Source organism: Heterocephalus glaber, unplaced genomic scaffold, assembly GCF_053883595.1.
Source record: "Heterocephalus glaber isolate CG9 unplaced genomic scaffold, H.glaber_assembly_v1.0 deba00001863, whole genome shotgun sequence".
NCBI lineage: Eukaryota > Metazoa > Chordata > Mammalia > Rodentia > Bathyergidae > Heterocephalus > Heterocephalus glaber.
In genome coordinates, this window is record NW_028258503.1 from 341,974 (window position 1) to 363,444 (window position 21,471).

Sequence of the window (21,471 nt, forward strand, 5' to 3'; positions counted from 1 at the left end):
GTTGGTCTGTGCCCTCAGTGGAAGCCAGTGGAAGTGACTCAGTCCAGAAACCTTGAGACACCTCCTTCTTAAGAAAGGGTTGAACCTAGTTTTCCTTGGATGAAAGAACTTGGCTAGCCAGACCTGAAATGAGCCACTGGGTCAGGAGCAGAAGCTTCAGTATAAGCTAAATGCCATTCCACTGGAAGCATACAGATGAGTGCTGTTTAATAGAAATATAATGTGAGCACATGTACAATTTGAAATTTTGTAGTAGACACGTTAAGAAAAATAAAAAGGCCAGGGATGTAGCTCAGCGGTACAGTGCCTGCCTGGCAAGTGTGAGGTCCTGAGTTTGATCCCCAGTAGAAAGAAAGGAAGAAAAAAGAAAGAAAGAAAGAAAGAAAGAAAGGAAGAAAGAAAGAAAGAAAGAGGGAAAGGAAAGGAAGCAAGGAAGGAAAGAAAGAAAGAAAGAAAGAAAGAAAAAGAAAGAAAGAAGAAAAAAGGGAACTAGGCAATCAGCTGTGACCAAGGAAGCACAAGAAGAAAAGTGACAGGTTCTGTTTGAAGCACACTTAGAAGAAGTATTCTAAGGGGTGAGGGACATACGTAATTTTAGAAAGAAAAAGTGGCTGTTGACTGCTATTTCCTGGTTCTTGTACTGAGCATCCACTACATGTTAGGTGTGAGGGAAATAACCATAAAGAAGTCAGGTATTGTTCCTATCTTGAGATATTTATAGTCTAGCAACTTTGAAAGACAGACATGATGTTCAGTTAGAACCTCAAAATAGTTGAAGGAATTTTCACTTTTGAATGATAACAAATGTTTTGTTCACATGCTGATGGCATCATCTAGGGTAAAATTCAGGCTAATCTTGGTGCTTTGTTCTTTTCTGGCTGGCATGCTAGGCAGAGACTTAGGCCAGCCATGGTTGTAAACAGTGGCCAATCAAGCTGTTTATACTTGTTCCTGTTTACTGAGTACTCTGGGTTTTGGGAATCTTTGGAAATGGAATCTACACACTTAGAAAGAATGAGTATGGTCATTTTTTTTCTTCTCTTGTTCACTGATCCTCTCCCCAAGCCCAGCCTAACAACATCTATGTGACTGCCAACCCCAATAATGTCTCTGTTTGTTTTCTGTCAGCTTCTATATTAGCTTATAGAAACCTATTTTTCCTTGTAGGTCAGCCACATCAATCTCCAGTTCATGTTCATTTGTATCAAAGAGGTCTGTGTGATCCAGGTAAAACAGATTTTGAAGATTTGGAAATCTATGGAGATCTTTCCAAGAGAGCACTGAGGAGGTCCCTCGCCTAAGGCATTCTCTTTGGGAATGAAGGTAGATAACTGGAGTGAGTCAGGCTGATCAGGTCACCTCTGCACATAAGACTGACATGAAGAGACAGTGAATGCTGGAGGCTTCAAAGAAATATCTGCATACATCCCTTTACTGTGGGGGCCCTGCAGTGGCCCAAATCTGCCTTTCTCAGAACCTGAATATAGAGGACTGTATTTGTGGATGCTTGATATACTTTCCATTCTTTCTTCTGATAAAAGAAACTCTTTTTTGTGGGTCAGGACCCTTTTCTATGTGGACTAGGCAAGACTTATGTTGGATCCTCCCTTTCTTTCATACCAAACATCAGGAAGTACTGGGAAAGAGGCTTCCTTCCCACCCCGGTATCACTATTTGTAAGAACAAGGCAAGCCTTGAGCTTCCATTGGCTATCTGTTATTATAAAAGTCTCACTGAGAATGAAACCAAAAAGAAGCTGAGATGCTGAGGGCACCATTAGAATCCCTGAATCCAGTCATATCTAACTAAATCCATGGAACTTTCCAGTTACATGAACAAAATTGAACATTGTTTATATGAATCTTTGCACAATATTATAATAGTTCATAGCACAAATTTTGGAGTCAAATGGGCCTACATTTGGATTCTGATTCCACTACTCATTAACTATATTACCTTGAATTCAGTATATGTTAATCACTGTTATTGTTGTTATTATTATTATCATCCTTCAGTAAGTTTGTATTCAAGAGAATGGATCTAATTCTAGGTCATTGTTAGGGTTTAGATAATGTTTTTCCCCAAAGTTCTTGTGTTGGAGGCTTGATCCTCCATATAATGTTACTGAGAAGTGCTGGAATCTTTAAGAGGTAGGGTATTGTGTTAGTCAGCGCTTTTGCTTTTGTCACCATGAGAAAATCACCTGAAAAGATTTCTTTTGGATCATGGTTTCAGTCTATATTTGGCTGGCTCCACTTCTTTTAGACATATGATGAGGTACAACCATCATGGAAGAAAGTCAAGGTGGAAGAAAAATGCTTGCTTCATGGCAGCCAGGAAGCAGAGGGGGGAAAGAGCCAGAAGGGAAGATGCTGGGGGCAAGATAGAGTCTTCAAGGTCACACCCTCATGATCTACTCCCCTCAACTAGGCCCCACCTTCTAAGTCTCCATCATCTCCCAATAATGCCAACAAATTATAAATTCATCAGTGAATACATCCACTCATGAAGTTAGAACCTCACAGTCCAATCACTTCCCCAAAAGCACATCAGCTAACAACTAAGCCTCTAGCACATCGCTCTTGGGGGGCATTTATGTTCAAACCATAACAGATGCCAGGCGTGGTGGCGCATGCCTGTAATCCCAGCACTTGGGAGGCCGAGGCAAGAGGATCACTGTGAGTTCAAGCCCATCTTGGGCCACATAGTGAGTTCAAGACCAGCCTGAATTACATAGTGAGACCCTGTCCCAAAACAAACAAACAAACAAACATACATACATAACAGGTATGTTAGCCAGCTTTCTGGTACCATCACAAAACACCTGAGATAATTAACTTAAAAAGAGGGAATGTTCACATTGGCTCCTGGTTCCAGAGGTTTCGGTACATGCTCACTTGGTCCTGTTGTTTTGGGGCCTGTAGCAAGGCAGTATATCATAGAAAGAGTGTGTAATGGAGGAGGTCTATTCACCTTACAGTGGTGAGTGACAAGCAAAGAAAGAGAGAATAGGCCAGTATATCAGTCAGCTTTTCATTGCCGGGGCCAAATACACAAGATAGACAATTTAAAGAGAGAAGGGTTTGTTTTGGTTCATGGTTTCAAGGGATTCAGACCATGGTTAGCTGGCTCCAAGGCAGGAACATCATGATGGAAGGGCCTGGCAGAGCAAGGCTGCTTAGTTCAAAGCAGCCAGGAAGCAGAGCATGGGAACAATTCCAGAGAGGTAGGGGCCAGGGACCAAATATAGACCCAGAAGTGTGTTTTACTAACCCAGTAGGTGGCTCCCAAGCCAATCAACTCGACAAAACATGACTGTCATACCCAGGGTGGGTTCTAATATCCCCTTTGAGGGCACACCCCCAGCCACCCAACTTCTTCCCACTGAGCCCCACCTCTTAAATTCCACCACCTCCCAATAGTGTCTCAGGCTGGGGACCAAACCATTTACACATAGGCCCTAATTATAGAATAGGGCCTTGTGGGAGGGGTAATTGGGTCACAGGAGCACCACCTTGGGAAAGGATTAATGTTCATGTTGAGGGAATGGGCTGGATATCACAGAGCTGGATTTATTATCATGAAAACAGATGTTAAAAAATCAAGTTCAGCTTTCTTGGTTCACTCTCTTGCGCCTCTCTCTCTCTGATATGCCCCACCATGTGATGCTATCTGCCATGAAGCCCTCACCAAAAGCTAATGCTTGTACCATAGTCCTGAACCTTCAGAACTGTGAGCTAAATAAACATTGTTCCTTTATAAAACGTCCATTCTCAGGTATTTTGTTACAGTGACTTAAAATGAGCTAAGACATCTAGCACCTTCAAGCACAAGCATCTCACCTTTCTATCCCCAGGAGGACAAGACAATAGAGTGCATTTGACTTACCCTCAGATGCTTTCCAGTAAGATACACCAACAGCATGAAGACTGACAGGATGAGAAGCCATGTTCTTAAGTGTAATGACCACTGTGTCATAAACCTCAGCCCAGATGGTGGGACCCAGCAGACCTGCAAGAATGAGATGTCCTTCAAAAGTCACTTGGAGGATGGTACTCCAGAAAACCCATTATAAAAGTTAGGGTCAAAGTTACAGTGGAGAAGTATGCCTCTATGATTATTGATAAAGAGTAGTTATGCTTGCTGCCAGCTCAGCCTCATGGTTGTTCCAGAGAAATGTTTCTGGCCATTCATTCAGTGCATCATTAATTCAACTAATATTTGGGTTCTTACTCTAAGAACTGTCATAGGTACTAGATATCATGGAGATCACATTCTAGAAACATTAAGCATGTAAAGAAGTAACAAAGAAAATTTCAAATTGTTATGACCACGATAAAAGATGATGGTGTGCTAGAAAATTATAAAGCAAGAGGTAGAGGATACTTTGAATGTAGTGGTCAAGAAGATCCTCTCTGAGGAGGTAGCATTTGAACAGGGATCTTATTAATGAAAAACAAGTAACATTTGCTAAGATCTAGTGAAAGAGCATTAAAAGCAGATAAAATAAACACAAAAGTTCCAAGTTAGGAATAAGCTTGGCATAATTGAGTGATGTAGCTGGAACAAAGTGAATGGGCAGAGAAGCAACAGAAAATAATGTTATAGTGGCAGGAACATACATGGAACACCTTGTAGGCCACAACAGCTTAGATAACTTTTGATTTTACAAGAAGTAAAGAAGTACAACTTGAGACTTATTTTGGAGTAACAGTCATTAGGACTTACTGATGATGGACTGGATATTGGAGGCAGGAGAAAGAAGAAGCAAGGATGATTCCTACAATTTTGGGTTTTGAAACTGGGCAGTTAGTCTGTGATACAGAAAATCAAGAGGGAAATTAAGAGTTCAGATTTGTGGATACTTTGAGTATAAGATGCTTACAAATCACTTCTTGAATGAACTAGATTCAGTGAGAGGAAATAGCTTTATCTTTTAAACTGCTCTTTTTAACTGAATTATGTAGAATTTTCTTTTCTTACACTTTGATGGATCCCAAATCTTTGGCAGTAACCTTCAGATATTAAACAGCAACCTCTTAAGAACCTGTCGTTAGCATGGGACATGCTCGCTCTAGTTGGTCACTTTGCATGTCTTTTGTTAGTTTCCGTTTTGTCTGGACAGCCCACATAGACCTTTTCTTTTAGGGTCATGGAGCCTTGGCAGGAAGACCTCTGTAACAAGGTCTTCTTAAGACAAGTCTCATCCCATGACCTTGCTGGCCTCACCCCTGACAGTGTCCCACTATGTCCATTCTGTGCCATCAGCCTCTGACCTGGAAAGTTTTTTCCACACAAAAACCAGGCACTCGTCTGTGTGTCGCAAGTTCCAGAGATCCTAGGTCAACTCTTCGGGAGGCTTTGGGAGTAGAAGAGTTGACCTAGGATCTCTGGAACTTGCGACACACAGACGAGTGTCTGGTTTTTGTCTGGAAAAATTGTCATAGCCTGACATGAGAGAGAGGCCTCCTTTTTCCCATGGGATAGGGGACATGTCAAAAATGCTCTTCAAAGAGTCTTCAAATATAAACTTTTTCATAAGTTCCTAGTCTTCTTTTATACAGGCTGAAGGCATAACTTGGCCCAAAGTTGCAGAACCAGGTTTTGACCACAGCCTGAAAAAGTCCTAAATAGATGGGCTGGTACCTCTCTTTAGAAAATGGAGATACTTGTCACCTATAATTCTCAGCAACAATTCTAAGAAAGGATCTGGGAATGTATGCCTAGCATGAGGAAAGCCCTGGGTTTGATCACCGGCACCACAAAAAAAGAAGGAAGGAAGAGAGGAAGGAAGAAGGGAGGGAAGAAGGAAGGGAGGGAGGGAAGGAGGAGAGAAGAAAAAAGAGGAAAAAAGAAATCTAGAAAATATTCCATCTTAACATCTTGTTACATGCTTCTTTGGCATTTAATTGGTGGTAAGCAGTTAGGGTTCAGGAGGGATCTAAACAAAAGGCACAAATTTGGGAGTTATTAGTATAAAATAATATTTTAAAGCTATGAAACTGGATAGGATCGCTTTGGGATTGAAGATAGAAAAGAAACATCCAGAAACCAGCAGAGACGGAAAGTGTGGCTAGTGTATTTCCCTGTAGGCGGCAGTAAGAGAAACCTGGCCAAAAGAACATTTGGTTTGGCAGCTGCCCTCTCTAACCACAGTCCCTAAGATTGAAGAATCCTTGCTAGGAAATAAAATAACTAGTTAATGTAAAATAGGAAGAAAAGGGGCAAAGGGGAAGGGGAAGTGGGAGGGGTAGGGGAAAGGAAAGAAGGGAATGGAATTAATATGAGAAAATGAAAAAATGGAAACAAAGTCTTTGTAAATAGGGAAGGATGGAGGGGTTGAAGGGAGGGCAGGGGAAGGGTGAAAAATAAGAACCAGGAGAGATTACGTAAACGTGCAAATTCCCAATGATGAATGTCATTATATTGTATACCTGAAATGTGCCAATAAAATTAATTTTAAAAAAACAACATAGAGGAACCTTAAATACATACTATTAAGTGAAAGATGCCAATTTGAAATGGCAAAAAAAAAAAAGAAAGAAAAAAGATATCTAGTGTCATAATCAGCACTCAAAATTGTTTTCATTACCCATCCAGGGTGGCCTGGGCTTGGCCATGTTGAAAAGGTGATCTGTGAACTCTACAAATACAGTCTTTTTGTACACGACTGAGGAGTTGAATGGAAAAGATCTTGGCATTTCAGGAGGAAAACTGTGTAGAAAAAAGAAAAAGTTACTCATTTTGGTGGGCATTTCTTTGAATCCACTTTAAAAACCAGCATGAAGTAACGCTTTCATCCCACTCTTGTTTACTGTTTACAATGCAAATTGGAAGCTATACATGAATCCCTAATATCTGAAGGACCCTAGTTAGCAAGACAGACTCCATATTGCTGCTTGACCCACCTGCCTGTCCTTTAGATGAACTCAGAAGGAAAAACCTCCTCCCCTTAGAAAGTCTCTTTAGAAATAACAATTAATCAACTATTGTTTTACAAATGTTCTAACAGCAGGACGTTCCGCTTCTGTACCTTTTGCTTGCTTTACGAGTTCTATCCCATGGCGGGGGCCTAGACTGTTGGCCTCAAAGGTGTATAAAACATGTTTGTCTCCCCCCAGTCGGGGCTCGAGTCCAATGCTCAGCTCGGGTCCCGGCCGGTAATAAACTCCTGTGTGGATTTAATATTGGTCTCTGGTTGGTTCTTTCTCTCTGGGTCTAACAATATCCACCAAACCAAAACAGTTTTCACAAGTCAACTGATACATTAGTTGCCATATGATAATTCATACAATCTATACCCAAACCCTACATCATCCAAAAAAATCCTCTGCCAAAACAATAACTACTAAATTCTTTAATGTCATCTCTAAAACAGACTACAACTTTCATCTAAGTATCTCGTGTGAAAATTTTGTCAATATGTACCTAAAATTCTACTGCCCTTCATAGGGGTAACAAGAATACCAGGAAGAAAACTGCTTTTGATAAAGACTATGTGTATTAGGATGCAAGTGATGGCAGGAGCTGTAATTCAGTCAGTTATACATTAATGCTCATTCTCGTCTCCTGTGTGACAGTTTTAATTACCCATTTGTTCACAGATCAGTAACTGAATCAGACATTAATATACTTAATTATGTAAATGTTCCCAAAATCCTGTTCTTTGTATCAGTTATCAATCCTTTTAGGTAAAGGCTGGTTCCCAACTTTTCCTCTTTCCTTATGCAACAAGTAAGTCTGTCGTTGAGTAGGATAGAAGGAAAAAAGGTTGGTAAAAAGGAGACAGGGAAACTCAAATTTTTCTCTCTTATTACCTTAAAACTCTGGATCAGATCCCTTCTTAGCTCTGCACTAGGAATGTTAATCATTTAGGAAGTTAGCAAAGCAAAATATATTAGCCCTAAATTTACCTATTTCATCTGCTTGCAAGACTGTGAACATTGAGATGAGTAACTAACGTAGTTTTCAGAATTTACAGGGACATCCAATTGCCAGTCAGTTCAAGACCCTGTGGAGCAATGCCTAGAAGCCTCCTGCCATTGGCTTAAATCTGTAATCCCCTTGGGTTCTGGGAAAAATAGAGCCTAGCAGACAACCCATGATGAGATCAGCTCCCCCCATCAAGCAGAGGCAATTACCCTGTGATGGGAATGGAGGCAGCCCCCTTCCTGAGCAAGGATAACTGTCACCTGGGAACTGAGTTGCCCTCAATACTCATAGCCTATAAGGATTCCTCCAGAGCTATGGAAGCCAGAACTGAGACAATGAATGACTACACCCCGGCCCACCTCAGCTAATCCTTAAAAAGCTGTCCTTATGTTTTTGGAGTAGGCCAGTCTGCTCCCTGCATCTGAGTAGCTGCATCCTCCAGCTACTCAAACTAGAGTTTCTTAGAATTCTCTGTCCAACTTTGTAACTTGGTCTAATAAGGCTTTCTGGGCCAAGGATTTAGCTCAGTGGTTCTGGTGCCTGCCTCAAAAGCGCAAGGTCCCGAGTTCGATCCCCGGTACTCCCCCCAAAAAAACCCAAAAAGGCTTTCTGAGCCTCACACTAATGGATCCTGAACTCAGGACCGTGCACTTGTGAGGTCAGTGCGGAGCCACTGAGTTAAATCCCCGGCCCCCATCCTGAAATTCTTTGTTTTTTTGTTTTGTTTTGTTTTTTGGTACTGGGGATCGAACTCAGGACCTTGTGGTTGTGAGGCAGGCAGCAGAACCACTGAGCTAAATCCCCAGCCCCCATCCTGAAATTCTTTATCCATGATGTGAGTTGAGAACTTACTCAGCAGGCTGAGTTGAGGTCCCTGTGTCCTCTTTGGGGGATTTCCTTGTGTCCCATTATGTCCTGGAGCCCAAACTAGGTTGAGTAATCAAAAGGATCAATGTGAATCCTAATGAAGAAGGGATACTGGCCCCAGGTGAATTGGTAGAAATAACCACCTGGTTGAAAGTGACTATTTCCACTCACAGGTTTTCATATGCTGGTCATCTTAATATTATAGACAGTCAAGTTAGATAGAAATTAATGTACAATCAGAGAGGGATTGGGCTATCAAGAAAGTCACCAAAAAAAAAAAAGACATTAAAATCGTGGCTGGAGACACATCTGAGGAAGACCAGGCCTACATGCCTTCCTGAGAGATAAGCAATAACTTGTGATTATATTGTAATCAGCACCACCTGGTCCAGGAAGTCCAGATAGGTATCAGTCACCCAGGTGGGTGACCAGAGCATCCAGACCCATCCCTTCCCCCAAATGCCTTTGTTTTTTCCATGTACCCTTGCTGTGTGACCCACTTCCCTATTGGCTCAATAGTAGCTAAGCAGCTAATACTTGTAATCCGATAGGTTGATTGTAGTTTGACCCACCTTATACCCACATTGTAACTTTGCTGTATAAATTACCTTGACTAAGGCCCTTGGTGGCAACCCACTTCTGAGATCCCTCCTGTCTCTCAGGAGCTATTCTCATTCCCCAATAAACCTTTCCTACTTGTAACCTCCTTGGTTCTTTGGAATTCATTCTTCGATTCAAGGGACACAAACTCAGCATACCTAGCAGGTTGGGAGTTATATTTTCTCCTATATCATTTACATAGATAGCAGTTCTGCCATAAAGAGCCTCTCATCCTGATTTGTGCTTCTCAACATCGTTATCTCCAACCAGATTTTACCGATTGACATTGTTTCAATAAGCCAAGGGAGTATAGTCAACGGAGGAAGCAAGGGTCCTTCCCTGGAAGAAAACTTTTATATGTAGATCCTGGTCTCCAAATTTTAATCAGTTAAAAAATTGGGGCTGGGGATTTAGCTCAGTGGTTTCGCTGCCTGCTGTGCAAGCGCAAGGACCTGAATTTGATTCCCAGTACCAAAAAAAAAAAAAAAAAAAAAAAATTGAGCGCTCACCTCACACAGACCTACATTGATTCACTTTTAAATTTCATACCGATGCCACTGTCAAACTAAGTGTGGGAAAGGAGAGGGTTTTCACAACACAATTAGACATGAAGTAGGTGTTCAGTCTCATGTATGGTTGATTCTAGGGAGCACAAGAAAAGTGGGAGATTTGAGAGATGGTAAATGTACCCAGGGGGGAGGGGACAGAGAATGATCCCCCAATAGCAGACAGTGAGATGAACTTCCTTGTAAATGACCAAAATAAGGATAAAGTGGGAGATAAAAAAGAGGTAGCTTTTCATTGTAGATATTCATAAGCTTAGAGTGAAAGCCACACCATGCCTAAGATTAGCTGTTAAGAAGAACTCGGCTGTGCTTTTATCACCTATTTCTTTCTTTCTCAATCCTGTAATGACAGACTAAAAGTCTCATTGCTGCTTTCTAGAGCAGCCACACTGGAGACTCACTCATGTCTGTGGGAAGTTTTGCTTTTCCCTATAAAGGTGGGAGTACTGAACTAGAGAAGAAAATGCAATTTTAAAATGGTGAGAATGGTCAAATTAGAAAATAAATAAAACACAGATTTATTTCATCTTCATTGTGGTAAAATACACATAACATGAAATTTAACATTTGAACCATTTTTACATATGCAGTTCAGTGGTATTAAATACACTGGAAATGTTACTACCACAGCTGTCTATCTCCAGAATTCTAGTTTATTTTGTAACTGGATACAGAACACTTTATCTTGCAAAACTAAAACTATATGAACATATTGAACAGACCCTCCCTAGTCCCCTCCCCACCATCCCAGGTGTGTACCATTCCACTTTCCGTGTGACTTTTACTACTCTAAGTATAATCCGCACTGCAAAATAGAACTTTAAAAATTAGATTTTTTTTCTTGTAGAGATATATCTCCAAACTTTCTCCTGCTGAGCATATAACTAACACCCCCTCCTCTCCTCAGCCTGGAGGGTGTGACAGAATATATAGATTCTGGCCCCAGGAAGCTGGAGCCCAGTTTGCTCTTCACAAGAAGGGACAATGAGGTGAGGAGGGCTGAAGGTGAGAGGGCAAGTGTGAAGGTCTCTCTGTACTCGCCTCCTCTCTATTCCTTACTATAAAAGACCCTGGCCCACCTGTACATGGGGAGACGGTGATTTGAGGCATTAAAAGACACACCATCATGAATCCCCTCAAAATATTCCTTCTCGGGCCGGGGATTTAGCTCAAGGGCACCGTGCCTGCCTTGCAAGCACAAGGTCCAGAGTTCAATCCCCGTTACCATAAAAAAAAATTCCCTCTCAGAACGCTCTTATTCCATTGTTCTTGCCACTTTCTGCAGCAGTTCTGGATGTCCTTTTCCCTGTCTTTAGTTATGCTGTCCTGGCTGCCTTGATATCCTGAATTGACTCAAAATGTTTCCCTTTCGTGGTCATTTCAACTTTGAGGAAGAGCCAGAAGTTGCACAGTGCCAGATCCAGTGTATGAGGTGGATGAGCATATCTTCATGTTCACAGGAGCCCACCTTTCTGTTGGATGGCACTGGCAGCAGCATTCACCATATTTTTGATCACACCGTGTAAAGACACTCACAAGAGAGGACAGGACTCCAGAACTGCTTCAGAAAGTGGCAAGAACCATGGGAAAAGTGTGTTCAAAGCAAGGGGGAGGATTTGAGGGGCGATTCATGGCAGTGTGTCTTGTACTGCAAAAATGTTTTAAAAATTTAAACATTCATCATATATTTCTATCACATCTCCTAGGTGTAGCCAACTTGCCTCAGTAGGGCACATCTCTGCAGAGCCATCTTAGCTTGAGCTCTCAGGACTGCCTCCCAACCTCTACCCAGTCTTATTTCCTTCACTTGCCCCTCCAATAAACTTCCTGCATGCAAAAGGAAGAAAGGGAGAGAAGGAAGAAGGGATGGATGGATGGAGGTAGGAAGGGACAGAGGAAAGGAAGAAAGGACAGTATGAGGAAAGGAAAGGAGAGAGAGACCGAGAGACAGAGAGACAGAGAGGGAGAGAGAGAGGGAGGGAGAGAGAGAGGGAGAGACAGAGAGAGCGAGAGAGACAGAGAGAGAGAGACAGAGACAGAGAGAGCGAGGGAGAGAGAGAGAGGGAGAGAGAGAGGGAGAGAGGGGAAGAGAGGGAAAGAGAGGGAGAGAGAGGGAAGGGGGAGAGAGGGGAGAGAGAGAGAGAGGGGAGGAGAGAGAGAGAGGGAGAGAGAGGGAGAGAGACAGAGGGAGAGAGGGAGAGAGAGGGACAGAGAGGGAGGGAGAGAGGGAAGAGAGGGAAAGAGAGGGAGAGAGAGGGAAGGGGGAGAGAGGGGGAGAGAGAGAGAGGGAGGGAGAGAGAGAGAGGGAGAGAGAGGGAGAGAGACAGAGGGAGAGAGGGAGAGAGAGGGACAGAGAGGGAGGGAGAGAGAGGGAGAGAGAGGGAGGGAGAGAGAGAGAGAGAGACAGAGGGAGAGAGAGGAGAGAGGGAGGGAGAGAGAGAGGGAGAGAGAGAGAGAGAGAGAGAGAGAGAGAGAGAGGAGAGAGAGGGAGAGAGAGGGAGGGAGAGGGAGGGAGAGAGGAGAGAGAGGAGAGAGAGAGGGAGGGAGAGAGAGAGAGGGAGAGAGACAGAGGGAGAGAGAGAGGAGAGGAGGGAGAGAGGGAGAGGGAGAGAGAGAGGGGGAGAGAGGGAAGAGAGAGGAGAGAGAGGGAGAGAGGAGGGAAGGGAGAGAGGAGGGAGAGAGGAGAGGGGAGGAGAGAGAGAGAGAGAGAGGAGGAGGGAGAGAGACAGAGGGAGAGAGGGAGAGAGAGAGACAGAGAGGGAGAGAGAGAGAGAGAGGGGAGGGAGGGAGGAGAGAGAGAGAGAGAGGGAGAGAGAGAGAGAGAGAGAGAGAGGGAGAGAGAGGAGGAGGGGAGAGAGGGAGAGAGGAGAGGGAGAGAGGGGAGAGAGAGGAGAGGAGGGGACAGAGAGGGGAGAGAGAGAGAGGAGAGAGAGGGAGGGAGAGAGAGAGAGGGAGAGGAGGGAGGGAGAGGAGAGAGGGAGGAGGGGGAGAGAGAGGAGAGGGAGGGATTCGAGAGAGAGAGAGATCTCTGGGAGAGAGAGAGAGAGAGAGAGAGAGAGAGAGAGTCCAGAGAGCAGAAGGTCCATAGATTCACATTGACTAACCTATGCTGTTGACCCCAAAGTAAATCTGCCAGCAAAAGAAACCAATGTGGAATTCCCAATATGGCACTGTCCATCATGAAGACCAACCAACTTAACTTCTTGGTGACAAGTTGATTGCAATGCATCTCTTCCATCTTAGAAAGGGCAGCATTTCATTCTGATCAGAAATGACAAATTCTAGGTATGGGTTAGCCTTTCTTGCCTGCAAGGTCTCAGTCAGCACCACTATCTGAAATCTTAAAGGGAATTTGATTCGCTGATGTGAGATCTGGTATAATATGTCACACTAGGGGACCACTGTACAGCAAAAGAGAGGCAAGAGTGGGGTTATGAGCATGATCACAGAGGAGGATTGCAGAGGGGAAACAGTCCATGGCAGGGCAGGGCAGAGCAGACAGGAGGCAGCAAGTAGCAAGTAGGCTACAAGCAAGAAGTGGCAATAGCAACTTCTTTCTGTCCCTGTATATTCTATCCAGGCTACCCACCCCTACTCACACCCAGAACTAGGCCAAACCAGCCAGTGGATTAATTTAGTAATCATACATTCTTAATCCTAGCATCACCCACTCTAGATCCAGCCACCTCTGAAAAAGCCCCACCTATGACTGCATGAGGCTTTGGAGGGACATCTAGACACAGCCATAACACTGATGATGACCCTGGTACTGACTAATGACACTGAAATGGTGGTTTCCCAGGGAAGCCAGGCCCCTTCTCAGAGCAGACCACACCCCTCACTGACCTGACAGCAGTCCTGGATGGCTCAGGGCAGGGACACAGGCCCAGCCACATGTGCCCAACTGGGAAGGCCATGTCACCTCCAGAGGCTGAAGCTGTTCCAGAGCCTGTCCCTCAACTTGCTTCTCCCACTGTTCACCTTTGCTTCTATAAGTATTGATCCTCAGAATGCTCCAAATGAGATTTCTGTACATTTATCTCCATCTCAGACTGTCTCTTGGAAACACTAATGAATATTACATTAACTCATATTTTAAAATATCCTAACATCCACCTCTGAAAATTTCTGTCACACAAGTCTTGGCATAGGCTTATGTGACTTTCAGTCATTTAGCATTATTCAATGAGTAGCACTCCTTTCCAGTCTATTTGTCCCAGCAAGCATTTATCTCCCTGCTACTGAGAACTATACCATTGCACATTCAAAAACACATTCCGAGTTTGTTACCTTTACATCTCCTGGTTCTGTTGTGTCTTCCTGACCCACTTTCTCCAAACTTGCCACCAGTTTATAAGACTCAGACCTATGTCCAGAGATAGATGTTTTGATATAAGCTAGCACAGTAATTTTGCTTTAAATATTTCTGATTAACATCAAGATATAAGACACATAGAGCAGGGTCTTGGACAAACAGTGAGAACAGGGAGAAGAGCGCACAGAAACACTTTTTCCTCTGCTGAGGGAAGAGTGAAAACCAGGCTGGACAGAGAAACAAGATTTGAGACAGAAAAACAGAAAACTTAGACCCTAGTCAAGCAGAATGTGATTCAGGGAAGGAGTTTCTACTCAAAGGGACAAATTCTTAAGAGCATTGATATCATCCAAGTTTATAGTTCAATTCTACGATGAGTCTATACAGAACAATATAGCTCCCTATTCTGAGACCTTTTACATCAGAATGAATATTTTCCCCTGCAGCAGTAACATGTGATTTATTTGCCTGTTTCAGTTTCTGGATAATCTGCACAGCAAGTGACAAAATGTTCCTGAGTTCACAGGTTTTGTATATTTCCCTTGGGATTCAACATATAAATCTTGCCAAATATACTTCAAAACAATTGTCCCTGACATGAATTGTTCTTTCACATTTTATCTGAAACCAATCAGAACACCTATTATATTCCCTGACCCTTACTTAGAAGAAGCTGAGCAGCTGCGGGAACAGATAATGTAAAATTGAATTTCCCAGCTGTTTACTTCAAACCTTGGCAGAGGCTGTCAGGATGTGTCCACAGTCAGCTTATCCTGTTAATGAGTATCAAAATAATTTAGATGATAAAAGAGTATCATCAAAAAATTCTATCAACTTTTTCCTCATAAGTATACATGACTTCCTGCACAATAACAGAAAGCTAGAAGGCAAATACATTTTTTTTTTGTACCGGGAATTGAACTTAGGACCTTCCGCTTGCCAAGCAGGTGCGGTGCCACTGAGGTACATCCTCAGTAAATTATTTACTCCATTAAATTCAGTTTTACAAATTTACTATTCATGATGCCTCTGCTTGACACTACAATGCCAAGCACAGTGTATGACGTACATTGATTTTTAACTCGACCAATGCTAACAGAGAAGTGGCTAATTGCTTAGATACCTGGTCACTGACTATCTTTGCCCTCTACTCCAAGGTCATTAACAGGACTCAACTTCAGGCTACATAAACTATAAAATGAACTTGGGTCCTGTCCTCACACCACATAGAAAAATTAATCAAAGTGGATCAAATACTTCATATAGGAGTTAAAAACATTCTTAGAAGAAAGTGTAGGTGAAATTTTTGTAACCTTAGATTTGGCAGTGACTTCTTATATTCAACATCAAAAGGACAAGCAAACAAAGAGAAACAAAAATAGATAAATTGGACTTTATCAAAATGAAAAAATTTGTGTTTCAAAGGATTCTATTAGGAAAATGAAAAGACCATCCACAGAATGGGAAAAATAGTTGCATATAACACATCTGATAAAGGTGGAACATTGGGACCATATAAAGAACTTTTACAAGTCAATGCCAAAATAGACAAATAACCCAATTTAAAAATAGGCAAAGAATTTGAATAGACATTTCTCCAAAGAAGATATACAGATGACCAATAAGTGCATCAAAAGACAGAGTAATACAAATCCAAAGCATGAGATACCATTTCATTCTCACTAGGATGGCTATAGTAAAGAAAGATAGACAGTAACAAATGTTGATAAGGCTGTGAGGAAATTAGAACACTCATCCACTGCTAGTGGGAATGAAAAATTGTGCATCTGTTTTTTAGAACAGTTTGGCAGTTTCTCAGAGTTAAATACAGAATTCCCATATGACCTAGCAACTGTATTCCTCAGTATATACCTAAGAGAAATGAAAACATATGTCCACACAAAGATTTATTTCTATATGGATGGTCATAGCAGCATTATTCCTAATAGCCAAAATGTCCATAAACAGGTGAAGTATTATTCAGTCAAAAAAAGGACCGAAAGTGGAAATAAGAAATTTCAGCTTGTTTTATTTTGCTCATTGATAAACAGTGAGATATCTTATGCAAAAATGAACATTTCAACTCTTCTTGCATGACAAATTAGTGTGTGCACAGTGTATAGCTGCATGCCAATAAAACAGCACAGCTAATGAATCAATACCATTCTTTTTTGCTCAATAAAAATAAAAAGACTATCCTTTCTAATGAAACCTACGGGATATGGAGTAGGTATTTTCAGAGAAAGAAGTATGAGTGTGCATTCCTTCACTATTTAAACAAGGACAAAAATGAGAAAAAAATATATTGCTTTTCCTAAGTATTAGATTTTTTTTTTTTGTACCGGGGATCGAACTTGGGACCTTGTGCTTGCGAGGCAGGTGGCAGCACCACTGAGCTAAATCCCCAGCCCTTTTCCTAAGTATTAGAAACAATGAAATGATATAAGCCACAAGAAACTAAGAAGATATAATAAGTATAGAATCTAAAAATAAATTACATTTTAAAAAATAAATAGGAAATAACAAATAAACCCAAAAGGTCATTCTTTAAAAATACCACTACTAACAACAAAATAGACAAATCTCTGGCAAGCTTATTCACAGATCAATCAATCAACCGCAAACATATAGGAATTCAGGAATGAGCAAGTGCGTGTGACTACAAAAAATGTAAAGTTAAAGAATGACGAGAGAGTGCTATATGCAACACTGTGGCAACAAAATTGAAACACTAAAGGAGTTTCCAACTGGAAATGAAATTTAAGCTATTGGAAATGTCCCTAGGACCAAGTGGATTCATAAGTGAGTCTTACCAAATTTTTAAACAATAGATAATGCTAATGTTAAGTGAGCTGCTTTATGTAATAGAAAAGGATGCAACACTCATCAATTTATTTGATAAATCCGACAATCTTTAATATCAATATTCAGTTATAATAGTAAAATAAGAAAGCTATAAATCCAATCCTACATATGAAGGTATATAGTGTTTAAAGAAACCTTAGCACATAGAACCCAGCAATGATCAAATTATATGAACAGTAAATTATACTCCAAGAATGTAAGGGTATTCAATATCAGGAAATCTATTAGCATAAACTATTTGTTCATCAACATATTAACAGAGACAATTCAGATGATGCTAGATGCTAAAAAGTCATATTTTTTAGGGGATTTAGCTCAGTGGTTCCGGTGCCTGCCTTGCAAGCGGAATGTCCCCAGTTCAATTCCCGATACCAAAAAGTCATATTTTTTAATTTCTAATTTTTATATTTACTTATTTATTTGTGGTGCTGGAGATTGAATGCAGGACCTCACACACACAAAACAAGTGCTCTGTCACTGAGCTACATGCCCAAGACCCAAAAGTTATACAATAAAAATATTATAGCAAATGGGAACAGAAGTAACCAAGACTATTTATTAAAAACAAATAGTAAATGTTATTCTAGATAGCAAAACATTAAGATTACTTCAAGTAAAATCCTAGATAGATAGGAATGCCACTTTCCTTGTCATCATTTAACATTCTCATGTTTTCTAATAAATTTGATAAGACAAGAAAATGAAATAACTGGCTACAAACACTAGAAAAGAATTAAAATATGTCTCATTTTGCTGGTATGATTCAATACCCATAGAGACTCTAGGGTAAAATTATTAGAATAAGAGAATTGAATAAGGAAGTATGACAGTTAAGCCTGATTGTTTCAACTTAATTGGTTTGGGTCCTGTCCAGAGGACTGGTGGAGCACATTTCTGGGTGTGTTTGCGTGGGTCATGGAGGTGTGCCCTTAGGGATCTAGGTCTGGCCCCTGGCCCTGTCCTCTCTGGCACTGTTCCCCTGCTCTGCTTCCTTGCTGCCATGAACTACCAGCTTTGCTCCACCACGCCATTCTGCCATCATGTTTCTGCCTTGGAGTCAGCCAACCATGGATTGAATTCCCTGAAACCAAGAGCTGAATAAATAAACTTCTCCTCCTTTAAGTTCTGGGTGTCAAGTATTGTGTCTCAGCAACAGGAAAATGAACGAATACTGGGAACTAGATTTAAGATAAATATACACAACTGATAGCTTTTCACTATTCTGTAATAAGCACTTAGAAATGGAAATAAGGGAAACTATTTTATAACAGCAACACATAAAATGCATAGGGATAACTGTGATAATAAAATTACTTAAATGTATTAATAAAATTAAGATATAAATTTAATTTAATTTTAATTGAATAAATTTAAATTTCAGTTAGAATCACAATAGGGCTTGACTCTTTTTTAATTGGTAAACTATCTTACCATTTTATATATGGGGAAGAATAAAATACCTAAGAATGGCTAAGGAAGGTACAAAAAGAACAGTGATGATTGCTTTCAGTTATCAGATATCAGAAGGCACTGTAACTACCTTGATATGGTATTGGTATAGCAAGATAATAGTAGATCAATGAAATAGCATTATGAATGCATAAATATACATTAATATATGAGAATCTATATGATGAATATGTTGATTAAAATTAGTGGCAAAGATGTATTATTTGATAGATGGTGCCATTGATCTAGGTAGAAATAAAGCTAGACAGAGCCCTCTCTAATTAGCACATGAATTGAAGGCATAAATGTAAAAAGAAAGGTATTAAAAATCTTGCAAGAAAATCTGGGAGAATACATTTACAACCTTGAGGTATAGAAGATATTTTTAACCAACATTGTCAACTCTGAAGATATGAAAGAAAAGATATATTTGGCAATAGAAATTAAAAATTTTGTAAGAGGTATAAACAAAAGCAACAGAAAAAACATTAGCTCTTGGAGAAAATTGCAATATACATGAGGAAGAGTTAATATTTATAATAATAAAAGGGTTATCATAATTAACTAAAAATGTAATATCCCCAAAATGGCCAAAAATACAGATGAATCCCCCAAAATAAATCCACTAGCCAATCAGCATTTTTTTAAAATGTTCAGTCTCATTAGAAATAAAAAGCATGTTATTAAAGTAATGATGCAATATCATTGTACACCTATAAAATTGGCAAAAGTTAAAAAAAAACAAGATCAAACTTACTGTCGATACAAATGCAGAGAGAAGGGCACTCCCATACATTAATGATAGAAATGTGTGAAGAGTTCTGGCCTTTTTGGAAATTAAAGGTAAGAAAGAAATATTCCCTTTCTTCCAGTAAGACACCACCTGGGAATCTGCTCTATAGAAATCAAAGCATCAGTATTTAATAATATAGGATCTGGAGGCATAAAAGAGAATGAGATGACTATATTGACTAAATTATGGTACAGTCATACTATGGAGTCTTACACAAACATGACAAAGAAGGAATGAAAACTATGCATATTGACTTGGAGAGAATTATACTAGGTGTTAATGAGTGCAAAAAGGTGTGTGTGTGTGTGTGAATGTATATTATACTGTGGATACCTGATTGGGATGAGCAAGAAGGCATGGAGAAGTGAGTGGAGAGCCAAAAAGAAAGAACCAAAAAGAGTATTAACTATGTATGACATATTTACATTGGCATCGTACATGCATTGTGTTTAAATCTTTTTAATATGCATTTAAAGAAAACAAAACAAAATTTAAAATAAATAATTTCAACATTCAACTCAGCAAGTCAAAATACTAAAAAAGAACCAAATGAAATTAGAAAGGAAAAAATTCATGAAAGCAAAAGCAGAAACTGAGCTGGGCATGGTGGTGCATGCCTATTATCCCAGCACTGGGGAGGCTGAGGCAGGAGGATTGCCATGAATTTGAGACCAGCCTGGCTCCATAGTGAGTTGAAGGTCAGCCTGAACTACACAGTGAGATCCTGTTTCAATAACCAAACCAAACAAACAAACAAACAAAAAACAGAAACTGATGCAACAAAGATAAACAAGAATTGATAAATCACATCAAAAATGGTTCTTAACAAAACTGATAAAATCAAGAAACCTACTAAATGTATTATTATTATTTTATTTATTTTTTGGTACCAGGGATTGAACTTGGGTCCTTGCACTTGGGAGGCAGGCAGCGGAACCACTGAGCTAAATCCCTGGCCTTAAATGTATTATTTTTTAAAAGAGAGGTTGGAAGAGAGAAAGAGAGGGAGAAAGAGTAGGGGGTAATACACCACAGAAGGCATGAAACAGGAGATATTGATAGAGAAAAGTTTTAAAGTAAGTTTAGTAGATTAGCTATTAAAGTAGGTGCAGAAGCAAAATAGGTAGTGTATCCCTTTAAAAGCTTGCCTTAGCCCATTGCTTCTGCTGTTTAAAGTGAAGGTTGTATAGCTCCTTTCATCTGTAGCTCCACCATAGATAACATCCTAGCTCTGAAGAACAAAGTGGGAATTCTTTTTTTTTTTGTATTAAATTCTTTTATTGGTACATTGTAGGTATACAACACAATTACATTTCTCATTGGGAATTGTACCTTTACATAACGCATCTTGGTCCTTATTTTTTCCCCATTCCTAGCCCTCCCTTCACCCCCTCCACCCTTCCCTATTTACAAAGACTTTATTTCCATTTTTCCCATTTCTCATCATTTTTCCTTTCCCTTCTTTCCTTTCCCCTGCCCCTCCCACTACCCCTACCCCTTTGGACCTTTTCTTCCCATTTTGCATTATTGATTATTCATTCTAATCATTGGTACATTTTAGGTATACAATATAATGACATTCATCATTGGAAATTTGCACCTTTACATAGTCTCTCTTGGTTCTTATTTTTCACCCTTGCCCAGCCCTCCCTTCAACCCCTCCATTCCTCCCTATTTACAAAGATTTTGTTCCTATTTTTCCATTTTCTCATATTAATCCCATTCCCTTCTATCCTTTCCCCTAGCCCTCCCACTTCCTTCCCCTTTGCCCCTTTTCTTCCTATTTCACATGACCTATTATACATTTAGTCCTTATTTACACTTTCAGTTTCTCACACCAGAGAAACTATTCGGTATTTATACATGTGTGTCCTATTTATTTCCAAAGTGGGTATTCTTGAACAAACTTGTGATGTATGTGCCTTATCTATCATGTGTTTAGGGCTGTAATCAGTAACAGAAACCACCTGTGTCTAACCATTAAACAGGAATTGGAACTTTACTTACTAACAAAGACCACTAGGGATGAGATAATGACTGACAAAAGTATAAAAGGTGAATAACAAAGAACACAGTGTGGACAC

At 40.4% G+C, this 21,471-nt stretch overlaps 1 protein-coding gene across 7 annotated transcripts in view; it reads right to left on the minus strand.

Annotated features, from left to right (window-relative positions):
* Nucleotides 1-21,471, minus strand: part of F8 (coagulation factor VIII) — a 176,141-nt gene that overhangs the window by 150,166 nt on the left and 4,504 nt on the right. For 5 of the 7 annotated variants that reach the window (XR_015448422.1, XM_087204120.1, XM_087204121.1 and 2 more), the window contains 2 exons: nt 6,593-6,714; nt 3,889-4,011 (listed from right to left, as the gene is read on the minus strand). The exons of 1 other annotated variant lie outside the window; for it this stretch is intronic. Coding sequence is in view for 5 of the 6 variants with exons in the window: in XM_087204120.1 (XP_087060246.1) it covers nt 3,889-4,011; nt 6,593-6,714 (245 nt within the window). In the remaining variant the exon portion in view is untranslated. The remainder of the gene's footprint in view (nt 1-3,888; nt 4,012-6,592; nt 6,715-21,471) is intronic. One more of the 7 variants, XM_087204122.1, reaches the window with a different exon arrangement.